The sequence below is a fragment of the Pelmatolapia mariae genome, linkage group LG6 (assembly GCF_036321145.2).
Source record: "Pelmatolapia mariae isolate MD_Pm_ZW linkage group LG6, Pm_UMD_F_2, whole genome shotgun sequence".
Taxonomy (NCBI): Eukaryota; Metazoa; Chordata; class Actinopteri; order Cichliformes; family Cichlidae; genus Pelmatolapia; species Pelmatolapia mariae.
Window position 1 is genome coordinate 3,874,466 of NC_086232.1, and position 13,080 is coordinate 3,887,545.

Genomic DNA, 13,080 nt, shown 5'->3' on the forward strand with positions numbered 1-13,080 from the left:
AACTTAAAGAAGTCCAAACGGTTTTCTTTCCAAGCTCCTTAGACAACAGGGTAACACAGCTGGGCCTAATCTGACATAACGAGACAGGGAAGAAGCAATACACTAACACAGGACACAGCTCTATCAAAATAAAACAGGAAACATGAGACACAGACTAAGACGCAAACTTGACACTGTGATCGGTGAAGAACAGACATGAGAACACAACTAACTTGACATGACACATGGAACACAGGGGAGGCACAGTAACAAAACTAACAAATATAACCGGGGCATAACTAAGGAACCTCGAAATACAAATGACCGTACCAAAAATGACACCAAATCAAAGATTATTCAAAATCAGAAACTGTCATAAACACTGGGTCCCCAGACTCAGGACCATGACACAGCCACTATAAAACTTATGATTTTATAAAATATGATGCAATGCTGTCGATTAAATCAAGTATTAAGTGCTTAAAATAAACTCAATCTAAACATCCGAAACAGTAATATTAATCCATATAACACTGATGGTAACACCTTGCTGCAAAATAATAAACATAGAAAATAAGTACTTTTACTTTTGATCATTTATGGAAAATAAATTTATTGTAGCCATTATCTAACTCTCTGTGAATAGTACTCATGGTCATTGATCAATGGTCATATTAATAATAATGAAAGTGAGCTTGAAACTCATTGTTAGCTAGTGATCCTAGTTTTAGTCATTGTGCATCTGGACCATGTATAAATCCAGGCATTTTTCCTACTGAAAATGCAGATGATTTTTTGTGATTTGGCACTATATAAATAAAACTGAATTGAATCAAATTGAAAACACTGCATCCAGAACAACAAAAACAACTTTCTAGGAAATCCTTCCCTAGTTTATTGACCATGCATCAAAACTAATAACCTGATGTTTTCTTTGAAGTTCTTTTGATCCCTGTTGGTTTCTTCTTCAGTGTGCATCACCCGTCCCTGAAGCAATAAATCATTCCAACTTATACTGCTACCTCAAGCCTCGACCATAGGTACAATATCCTATTTTTGGACATCTGTGTTTGGTTTATGCCTCATGTAAAAGAGCTTTCTGTCATACTGTTAGGTTATCTGAACATAAATCTTATCCAAATGTATATAAAGTCTCTGAATGTTGATCTAGGAAAACCTGTAGGCTTATAATTGCTTTATAAACCTTTACAAAGTGATCTATTTCACCTCAGTTTTTGCATATTTTGCATTTAGTGATCTCTTTTAGTCAAATCTATGCATCTAAAATTTTAAAAGACGTTGATTTAACGTGGCTGATAACAGTCTTTGGTGTATCTAATCGGTTATGTATAAGCTTAGATTTAATATTCACGCTGTTGATTGAAGACAAGGTTCTATTTATTCCAATCCCATTATTCTTGCCAACAATGTTATTTTAAATGAGTAAACAGCAGATGGAAGGTAGTGAACTTCTCACATCTTTCCTTACCTGCATGTGGCTTGGTGGAACCTCCTTCCTTTCAGGAAGCACTTATTTGGCGACTCATTGCATTCACAGGAGCACTTTGCCTTGTTGAGAGGCTGATGTCTTGGGCATGTCTTGCTGCATGTGCACTGACAGGTCTCCTTGTTGAATACATGGTTCTGTGGGCAGGATAGGCTAGGTGGCAAGTTGCAAACACACTGGCAGGTATTGCGATTCAAGTGATGGTTAGGACCACAGTCTTGAGTTTGGTGGCACACACACTGACAACTTTCCACGTCCAGTTTCTTATTGGGGCCACATAAATCTGCTGAGAATATGTCTGTAGAGTTGGAAGAAAGAGAGACACTGATGAAGTTGGTTACTTAAACTTAGCATGAACTACATAGATCAGCACAAACTGATGGCCAAACATTCTACTTCAGGATTTTCTGGTACAGAGCAGAATTACTTTCTCACACGGATCCAGGTAGAATAGAATAGATTGAATAAATTTTTTTTTTCATTAATAGATTTCCATTAAATACACTGCAGAGTCCTGGCCTGACAAGGTAGCTCTTCTGTGTTGTGCCATCTTCTTCGCCAGAGGTTGTTTGGTTTCCCTGATCTATAAATCCTGGCAATCCTCCTGGCACTTAACAGCGTACACTATGTTACTCTGTTTGTGTCGGGGGACCCGATTCTTGGGGTGGACCAATTTTTGGCACAGCGTGTTTTGGGGTTTAAAAGCCACAGAGACCCGGTGTTTAGAAAAAATGCGTCTCAACTGTTCCGATACTCCTGACACATACGGGATCACTACAGGTTTTCTCTTAGGCAGCGGTTGTCCATTTACGTGAAAAGGGAAAAACCATCTCTGAATCGAGGAGGGGGCTTAAGGGTACATCTTTCGCCATCTTACAATGCTGTGATTGCAGCCATTCCCCAACTCTCTGTGTGAATGGTACTCATGGCCATTGATCAGTGGTCTTTGATCAATGGTCATGAGAATTTGCATAATGATGAAGGAACTGACTTCCCAGCCCATTGTTCCTTCAGTGGTGCTAGTTTCAGTCGTAATGCAAATGTACTGTTTACAAGATTGGGCAAACCTGCAGTCAGCTGAGACTGAAGAAGACACTTGGATGAGTGACGAAACATTTCTCCCACTGAACAGAATCAACTTTTGGAGATTTACTTACCGTACCTGGATGATTGAGCATGCATCAAACAATAAATTGTGTTTAATGATGATTTAAATGTGATAAATATGCAAAAAACTATCAAATCAGAAATGGGACAAAAGCTTTTTCATCACATGGGACAACACACTGAAGAGCAACTACCTGAACTGTGCTCCCATCGAGGTTGATTATTTTGTTAATAGTATTACATGTCATTGCGTATGACTCTGAATACTGTGACACCTCTTAAAAAATCAAAAGTACTTGACTCTCTAGTATAACTCTCAAACATACACCTTAAAGCAGATGAACTATAAGCTAGAGAGGAAAGGGTGTCTCACTAATTTAGAAAATCTTCATTTAACCTGGAAAATGAGTTTGCTACTCTACATGAAAAAAAGCTGCAGTAATTAAACCATTGCTTAAAAACCATCTAAGCTAATTATAGGTCAACACATAGACTCTAAAATAGCTAACTCATTACCTGCAGAAAAGTGGTTTATTTGCAGTTTCAGTCAGGTTTCAGAACTCATCACAGTACAGAGACAGCGTTAGTGAAAGTTACAAATGATCTGTTTATGGCCTCTGTGGACTCATCTCTGTGCTTCACCTGACCTCAGTGCAGTGTTCTATACTGCTGACCATAATATTTTATTACAAAGATTAGAGCATACACTAGGAATTAAAGGTACTGAGCTGCGGTGGTTTGAATCACATCTATCCTAATAGACTCCAATTTGTTCATGTAAATGGTGAGTCCTCCTCACAGACCGAAGTTAATTATTTAACAAATTGAACATTCTGCTCCTCACATACAAGGTCTTAAAACAATCAGGCCCCTTAACCTTATAGTACCATACCATCCTATTAGAGCACTTTACTATACAGTATAAAGCACCTTGAGATGACTGTTGTTGTGATTTGGCACTATATAAAAAACATTTTATTTGAACTGAATTACACTGTGTATGTATCTGACTGAAGATAGATGGTAGGTATTAATAACAATGACAACATATTTAAGGCAATAATAAAATAATTCAAAATGAACTGATTATCTGATTGTACAAATTTCACATCATATAAGGGAAATAGTTTTTGAGAACAATAAGTCAGCTAGGAGTGGCATGGTGGTTAGGACTGTTTCCTCATAGCAAAAAGGTCATTGGTTCAAATCCACCATCTGGTTGGGGCCTTTCAGTGTGGGCTTTCTCCCTGTGTTTGTATGGGTTGTCCAGCTTCCTCCTGAAGCCATGTGCTTTAGGTGGGGAAGGGTAATTGGTGATTCTAAACTTGCCTCTAGGTGTGAGTATGAATGGTTGTCTATCTATATATATTTCACAATTCTAAACAAGAATAACATGCAAACTCTTGATATAGACCCTACAGCTTTTTCAAAATGCCTAAATGTACAGTCCAGCCCACTGCTTCATATGTTGTGACTTAGCAAACTCATTTTGTCAAGAAGCAGTTGGAAACTGTTCCAGAACACTGGTTTACAAAGTTAAACCATTAATATATTACAAAAAAGAGCCAAGAGAGGGTGTTTGATTTGGGTTGGGGGATTTTATTTAATACTGAAAGAGGCTTGTAAAGTATTTGCATAATATTTCTAAAGAAACATGTAAAAAACATGTTATTACGCATAATCACATTATGCTGCTGCATTGTGGTTTGGCTGACAGTCTTAGTTTTAATTCATTGTGACAGTCACTGGCAAATACACTCTGCACACATACATAAAAAAGACATACTCATTATTATGAGTGAATAGTGTTATCATGTGAGGTTACTCTGAATTTCCTGTAATAGTTTTATCTAATCTAATTGAATCTCTCTACTCTAACCTTAAATACCAACAATAATATTTCACAGCCCACAGGCTTCATTATAGTCATTAGATTTCTAAACAAGGCTACAATACAGTCAACTCACAATAACCTACATGACATGAAAGAGGTTGTATAGGAATTTTGGTGTTGTAGTTTACCTGCACTATAAAGCCTAGCTTTCTGCCATGAACCTGGCTGCAGATGAAAATAAAACTTGTCTTTTCGATTGTAGAACTTTGCAACTGGTCTCATAGAAACTGCTAATTTGTCCTTTTTTCAGTTTATTGACTTTGTTGATTTTTTTTGTCTCAGTTGAATTTGCATGTCTTGTTGTACATGTAGTGTTTTGTCAGTGACACCACTTTTGTAATTTTGCTCTGTACACTCTGTACAATTATTATGTGATTAAAATACATGCTTTCAATAGGTATTTTCAAAAGTACTGCATGAACTGTTTAGATATTACAGCTGTATTTACATATTGTTCCCATTTTTAAAGGTTCAACAGTCACTGGACAACATATTGTTCAATGTAAGGATTGTTATTGATGCTTGGATGAAAATCTATTTCACTTATTGTTTGGCTGAAGTCTACAACCCTGTGCCATCACAAATGCAGCATCTCCTCCATTGAGACACTGCCAGGCCTTTGCAGTCTGCCATAGTGTTGAGTACTACCCAGTGGGGTCCAAAGCCTTTTTCTAGGTCTCCGCAAAATAAACTGGACAAGCTAAGAGCCAGGATTACAACACAACGAGAAATAAGAGAGCTCTAATTTTCACTGAGACCTGGCTTTCAGAAAAAGTCCCAAGACTGACGTTCAGATACAAATTCACTCCGTAACTCAAGTAGATGCCACACAGAAACAACTATTGTCACGGCTGTGGCAGCAGTCGTGTGGTGTAGTGAAGGAAGGACCCAAACTGCTGGCACTGGCTGTGATGCGAGTGAGCTTTATTGCAGAAGGTGAACACAACAAAAGCGAGGGCAAAACTAAAACATAACCTAAACTGGGAACAGCTAAAGAACAAACCTAAAATCATACAAACACGGGATGAAGAGCAGAAATGGCACAGAGAATGTTGGGCAGAGAGACGCAGAAATTACACTAGGTTACACAGACGACTTGGCTGAGGTGTCCTGTGGGAGCAACACCAGAGCTGGTGATACCACAAAGTAAACAAACTGATCAGGAAGACTTTGTTGTTGGCTGCAAACTGGAAACCTTTGGAGATGTTTCCAAAGGTTCTGGCTCTGTTTCCTCAAGGACAGATTCTTTGAGATCATGTTCAATAGTTTTTTACAATATATTTATCATATAATGCTTTACAACACTTTTATTATTGTGACAAAAGAATTTCCCAAATATTTGATAAATGAATTATTTTCTATCTCATCTTAAAGTCCTGGCAGAGTATCTCAACGGAGGAGATACGCATTTGTGATGGCACAGGGTTGTAGACTTCAGTCAAACAATGAATGAAAAAGATTTTCATCCAAGAATCAATAACCTTTAAAAACCTTTAAAAATGGGAACAATGTGTAAATAACTGTAATTCCTAGACAGTTCATGCTGTACTTTTGAAAATACCCTTAAGCCTCTGTGGGCATGTAGCTCTTGTAGCCTTTTGAACAAGGCTACAACAAGGCTAACAAGGCTTTATCTATCCATGATGCCAGATGACTCACAACAATTAGTTTTACTGTAGGAACATGTTAAAGACATAAAGACCTGGATGACCTCTAATTTCCTAATTCTAAATTCAGATAAAAATTAGGTTATTGTACTTGGTACTAAGCATTTTAAAAACATGGTCTCTAACTAGATCCTTACTCTGGATGGCATTACGGTCTTTTTTGACCAGCATATGTCCTTCAATGTACACAACAAATATGCATATCTCTAAAATTAGAAACATTCTCTTCAGAGCCATAATGAAAAACTAGTTCATGCATTTATTACTTCTAGGCTGGACTGTTGAACAGTAGTTGATTTAATTAGAGTACTTTAATTTCACATGAATTAGGTGATGAGGTTTGGTTTTAGGTAGTGCAATGACATGCAAAAGTAAGAACCACACAGTACCATTAACACTGCTTAGTACTGCAGATTTAACTTTGTGGAAGCAGATGATAATTTCTTGCTCTTATGCCTACTGCATGCCTGTCACCAGCTATAATTGTTGTTTTTCTTACTCTCTTTTGTTTTGTTTTGGGTTTTTTTTTTCAAAATTGTTTGGGTAAAATAACCAACTGTAACTTTGCAGTATTTTCTTAAAAAATGAAAAAAAGATACACTCACCAGTGTGCTGCTGGGAGGGCTTTGTAGGGAACACTAGTGGAGGAAGAGGATTGACATGCATACTGGCAGTGATACTGATGCACCTACATTGCCTGTTGCTCCAGGTCTGACCAAGAGGACACGTCCTGTTGGCTAATGGACACCTTCAATAGACGGAGACAAAAAGATTGATAATACTTAGTTAATCCACATGTTCTGAAATTTTGTTTCCTTTTTTCTGTGTTAGGCAGTATAGATGTGCTCACTGGTTCACTCAGAATGCAGCAAAATGCAGCATCAAGAGAAAAGCCCATCACACAAACCATTGTGCAAGGTCTTTCTGCATCTTTGTGCTAGCAATATGCAAGAAAATCCTGAATTTAATTTTCCTGAATATATTAAATGATTTAATTCAACCTTATGTATTTTATATGATCATCAGTGATGACCAGTCCTAAAACATTTGCAATGAGAGTGCCTTTGTTTATTTGTTCTCCCAAGTCTGGGTAATTGGTCAAGAGGAAAATAATAATTTGGACACACATTATGTGTATATATGGACAAGGAAGAGACAGATTATGATGGAAACGTCATGGATTTAATTATTATAACAAATGCATTCCTCCTAATAGATGGTTTATGCTTTTTCAGTGCTGGGAAAAAGTATTTGTATATTTATCACTGTAATAAATGTGTAAGATCACCAAAAACATCTTTCTATTAGATTGAGATAACCCAAGTAAATATGAAATACAGTTTGTAAATGATGAATTGATTTATGAAGGGAAAAATCTATACAAACCTACCTGACCTTATGTAAAAAAGTCAAATATTGTGCTAATAGTCTAATGATCTGGGGCTGCTTTGCTGCTTCAGGACCTGTACGACTTGAAGGAGAATGTCCGGCCATCAGTTTGTGGCCTGTAGTCAGCCAGCTGTAATTAATCTGTGTCATGGTCCAGGGTTTTAGACAAAGTGATTTGATAAGTTTTATAAATAAATAAATCGTCACTGCATGCAAAAAAAAAAAAAAAAAAAACCCTAACCCTAATACAACAAAATTTACTAAGCTGCCCTCACACCTAAGTTTACCCTAAAACTGATAACATAACAAAAATTAGCCAACTCATAGTCCAAAAAGACCCAGCAACACTGTATGTACAGTGCAGGCATAAAAGACAACATTTTTTTCTTTTATGGACTTTCACTTCTTGCTATTATTTAACACTCTTTTGGTTCTTAGTTTGATCAATATTGTTTACTCTTGTTTATCATCGTTTACCAGATTTAAGTATCTTGATTCTTACTTCAGTTGTTTCATTTGTTTCAGTTTCTAGCTATGTTCATGAGCATTCTGCCTTTGGTTTATTTTGTAGACTCTTTTGCTTTTTTAATCTTCCTGTTGTGCCTTTTTGTGTCGCGTTTACATGGTTAAGCTTGCCATCTCTGTTTGTTAGTTCCTGTGTTTGTTTGTGTGTGTCTTTTCATCTGTGTTTTATATTATGTTCTACTTACCTTGTCTCATCATTTGTATTATGTTTTCATTGTGTTCCTTACTTATTTTCCCTGGCTTCATTACTTATTGTATTTATTGTCTGAGTCTCCCCTTCTCCATTGTGAAGTTGCCCCACATTGCTATGTGCTTTCTAGTGTTTCCTAGTGATGTTTTCCTGGCTTTGCTTTCTGTTTTTGGACCATGTATTCTGTTGAACAACTTAGCAGTAAATGTCCTGAGTTATGCATAACTAACCACATTCCACAATGGACCCAGGGTTACGGTTAAGAAAACAAACAGTTTTAGTGTTCTAGGCTTTAAGTCATCTCCCAAAGAAACAGAAACTACTGATGTGAGGGCTTTGGAAGTTCTCTAGATCTAAAGCAATAATATTTAACAAAAACCCCACCAGTCATTTCCACTGCTCACACCCAGATACTTTGGAATAAAGGACCATTATATTTTTTGGATCAAGCTATCGCATCAGATTCTGAGCCAGCTTCCCCACAGTCATAGATTGCCTTTTTCTTACCTGGTCCTCCTTCCATTTTGGCATGATTGTCGCTGAAAATCACACGACGTTTTGTAACTCCAAAAAACGGCGCTTTTCGCCTCTCACTGCGATCTATTTTCTGACTGGTCAAGTCTCTGTCTTTCAGACGCCCGCCCCCTTTCCAGGTGGCGCAATCAGTAATGACACGGCTCTGCAGCTCAAAGGTCGTGGGTTCAATCCCACCTTGGGCCACATGTTTTTTTTTCACTACAAATTTATACACTATCACAGACCTGTAATTTATGTTGATAATTTATTACAATTCTGCAAAGTTTTATGATTTTAGCAGCTTTTCTAATATGGACCTCAGATTCTTGTCAACACCACATGGCAGAAATACATACAAGTAAACAGCCTGATAAAGCACATAGAGCCAGTACCTCTGATTGGTGAATTTGAGCAGAACCAGGTTCTTCTGCCTCTTTTCAGCAGAAATTCTGCTCATTCAACTCTTGTCAGCGCAACGTTCTGCTTCTTTGCCTCTTTTCTGCAGAAATTCTGCTGATTCATCTCTTTTCTGCAAAATCTTCAGCCTTTTCACCTTTTTCAATGCTTTCATCTTTTTCAAATCATAGAGCTCAAATCAAAATATAGTATTTGTACGATGTACAGTATTTCTGCCAAATCATAGAATTACTGCAATTTCATAGTATTTTGAGGAATCCCTTTTGTTATAGTATTACTTCTAAGTTATAGTATTTCTGCCAAATCATAGTATTACAGATATTTCATAGTATTTGAGTGAAATTACAGTGTTTCTGCAAAAACATTGTATTTCTGCTACTGTATTTCCGCTGTATTATGTAGTGGCTAAGTAGGAGGCTGACTGTTACTAAGTGCATCAGTGTACAAAGGTCATCTCTTGTGTTGGAGTGCCCTCCTGTGGCGCCTTTTGGGTAGTGCCTTAATAAACGTGAACACTGCAAAGAAGTGGTATCAGACTGGTTTGTAGTGGAGGAATTTGTTGCCATTTTCTTTCATCTTTAATCCGTATTCATGTTGTAATGTAGTAGTACCACAATATGGCAGAAACACTATGTTTTGGCACACATACTTTGATTTGCTATACTTTAGCTTCTTCACCCCTTTTCAGCAAAATTTTCATTTTTTTCACCCCTTTTCAGCACAAATTCCAGCTTTTTTGACTGTTTTCAGAAAAAAAACTCTTTTCAGCAGAAACTCTGCTGATTCATCTCTTTTCAGTGCAAGTTTCTGCTTCTTTGCCTCTTTTCTGCAGACATTCTGCTGATTCACCTCTTTTCTGCAAAATTTTCAGCCTTTTCACCTCTCATCAGCACAATTCTCAGCAGCTTCTGCTAATTTCAGCAGAATTGTCCGTCTCTCCGCCTCTTCTTTGTAAGAATGACTTTGGCTCAGGGAAATGAGTAGCTGCCATTAGACTAGGAGGGCCAGGTTCAAATCCTGCTCAAGGTGACCTTTTTTTTTCCCACCACCATACAACTTTTTCCAACTTTTCATCTTTTTCAGCTTTTCAGCAGACAGCTTCAGCGTTAAGGCATCCACACAGCATTTTCGCAGGAAATGCAAATTTTTCTAGTTCTAGTTGCTTCCGTACGTTTTTTGGACTTTAACTACTTCCACAGTTTTTGTCCGATTTTCACCATTCAAATTTCACAATATTCTGCTATTTCTGCTCATTCTAGCTATATCTTTTGGTACTTATTACTATTATACTTTTTTAAAATATTACGCTTTTTTCCTTTTTTTGTCCCATTGAAATGAATGGCAAACTTCCACTATTCTGCTAAAACTTGCTTGTTTTTGAAACTTCACTACTTCCTCATACTTTCTCGTAGAAACACCACTCAAACTTTGAAATGTTGTCAAACTGTTGGACTATTTATGTGTAATTCAGCTTTTTCATATTTTCTACCATTTTAATCTTATCACTCTTTAAGTTTTCAGTTGCATCATTGTGATTTTTCAGAAAGTACATGCGTTGCTATGGTTGCTATGCAGGTGGCCTAGAGTGGGCCATTGGACCTTTCTGAATCTTCTCTTCATGTCCAAACAACTGCTTGCTACTCACTCAATTTTCACTCAACCCCCACAAATTATACATCAAAACGTAGGTATTTTTGCTGGCTTTCAAGAAATCTCACTATCATTGTTGTGGGAGTTACAGATTTTTTGCAAATCTCCTCAGAGCAACACAAAGTCTGAAAACTCTCCATAGAAACTCAGTGGAGGGTTTGTTCAAAATCAGCGCTGGAATTCTCTAATGAGACGCATTTTCGAATCGTCATATCTCCTTAACGAAGCAAAGTTAAGACATGAGGCTTGTGCCAATATATCTTCAGACACTCCTGACGCTCACAATTCAGGAATTTTTTATTCACCTTTTACCGTTTGGCCATGAATTACGTTTGTTTGAGGGTAGGAAATCTGTACTCCTCTCAGATTTCTTCAGATTTGAAACTCTGGAAATAAAGGCACTTTTTTCTCTTGTCATATCTTTTTGATGGATTTCCACAGAGACCTGAAAATTTCCATGATTGTTCACCAAAGCCTGCTGTATCTTACGGTGAAAGAATGATATTGATGCTCCATATAAATTTAGATTTACAAAACGTTGTTTGAGGGCAAGTCAAGGCAGTTTTTGCTTCGCATCTACTAACTTATGGTACATTACAAGTCATATATCTTTAATAATTCATATTTTAATTGTAAATGGTCAACATTTGAAGATTCCCCCATCTCGTCTGAACAAAACGGTCTAAGAATGAGCATTCTAGCTCCTACTCTTAGGAAATTATGGCCATTTGTTCGAGGGGAGTCCTCAATATGAAAAATAGACTGCAAAAAGCCTGTCTCTCTCTGTGCCTGTGTGTGTAAAGGGCTGCACCAGGTGCAGCTGTTTAAGCGGGAAACAGGCAGCCTCTCTGATTGGTGGATTCAAATTGAGCAGCTCCAGGCTGTTTGATTGACATGGAAACTTAGAAGAAACACTATTAACAGCCCCTGTTCACTTACTGCTCTCTCTGTGTGTGTGTGTGTGTGTGTGTGTGTGTGTGAGTGAGAGAGAGAGAGAGAGAGAGAGAGAGACCGTTTTTAGGCCGCATCTCATTAGTGGATTCAAATTAAATATATTCAGACTGGTTGACTGGCATAGATCCTGTATGTGTGTGTGTCTCTCTGTGCATGTATTTCCATATGTGCCCATAGCTCTAATTTTGCGTATCTGCTGGCTGTTCTTTCTTGTTTGTGAAAATTTGTTTTAGTTAAACAATAAGTAGATTTGAGGAAAATTCACCTTGTTAAGCTGGTAATATTGGTTTTACAATATTTCTACTTAAGTTATTACTATTCTGCTAAATCATAGTATTTCTGCTATCACATAGTATTTCGGGTATTTTTTTAGTATTTATGGTAAATCATAGCGTTTTTTCTAAATCATAGTATTTCTGCTACTTTATAGTATTTGTGCAAAATCATAGTATTTCTGCTAAATATAGTATTTCTACTAAATATAGTATTTCTGCCAAATCATAGTATTTCTGCCAAATCATAGTTTTTCTGTTAAAATATCATGTCTCTCTTAAGTCACAATATTTTTGCTAAGATGTTATGTTAATGCTCCATGTCAGAAATATTTTGCAGAAAGCCCATGTCTCTGTCTATGTTAGCAAGGGGTGCAGCTGTATTGACAGGAACAACTACGCAGCCTGACAAAGCAGACAGAAGCAGCATCTCTGATTGGTGGATTCAAATTGGGCAGATCCAGGCTGTTTGACTGTCATAGATACAGTTGAAAATATAAAGCTGAAAAAAGCTGAAGAAGCTGATGTCAGTATTTGAAAAAGTTTTTGAACTTGTAATAACTTTACATAAGCACCTGTGTGTGTGTGTGTGTGTGTGTGTGTGTGTGTGTGTGTGTGTGAGAGAGAGAGAGAGAGCGAGAGAGAGAGAGAGAGAGACCGTTTTTAGGCCGCATCTCATTGTAGGATTCAAATTGAATATATTCAGACTGGTTGACTGGCAGAGATCCTGTGTGTGTGTGTCTCCGTGCACTTGCATTTCCATATGTGTCCATATTTGTAATTGTGTGTATTTGTTGGCTGTTCTTTCTTGTTTTTGTTTTTTGGTTTTTTTTCTGCCCATTTCTCACAGTTTCTTAGTTTTGAGGGAACTTAACCATGTTCAGCTTTTTTCAGCTGGTCATTTTGCTTTTCTAATATTTCCAAGTGAGTTATTACTATTCTGCTAAATCATAGTATTTGTTCTAAATCATATTAATTCAGCTATATCATAGTATTTCTGCCAAATCATAGTG

General features: G+C 37.1%; 1 protein-coding gene across 2 annotated transcripts in view; it reads right to left on the reverse strand.

Annotated features, from left to right (window-relative positions):
- Nucleotides 1-13,080, reverse strand: part of vegfc (vascular endothelial growth factor c) — an 85,495-nt gene that overhangs the window by 13,667 nt on the left and 58,748 nt on the right. The window contains exons 5-6 of one of the 2 annotated variants that reach the window (XM_063475653.1): nt 6,760-6,902; nt 1,469-1,784 (exon numbers count right to left, since the gene is read on the reverse strand). In XM_063475653.1, the coding sequence (XP_063331723.1) occupies nt 1,469-1,784; nt 6,760-6,902 (459 nt within the window). Of the gene's footprint in view, nt 1-1,468; nt 1,785-6,759; nt 6,903-13,080 lie in introns of those variants that run through there. The other variant, XM_063475654.1, reaches the window with a different exon arrangement.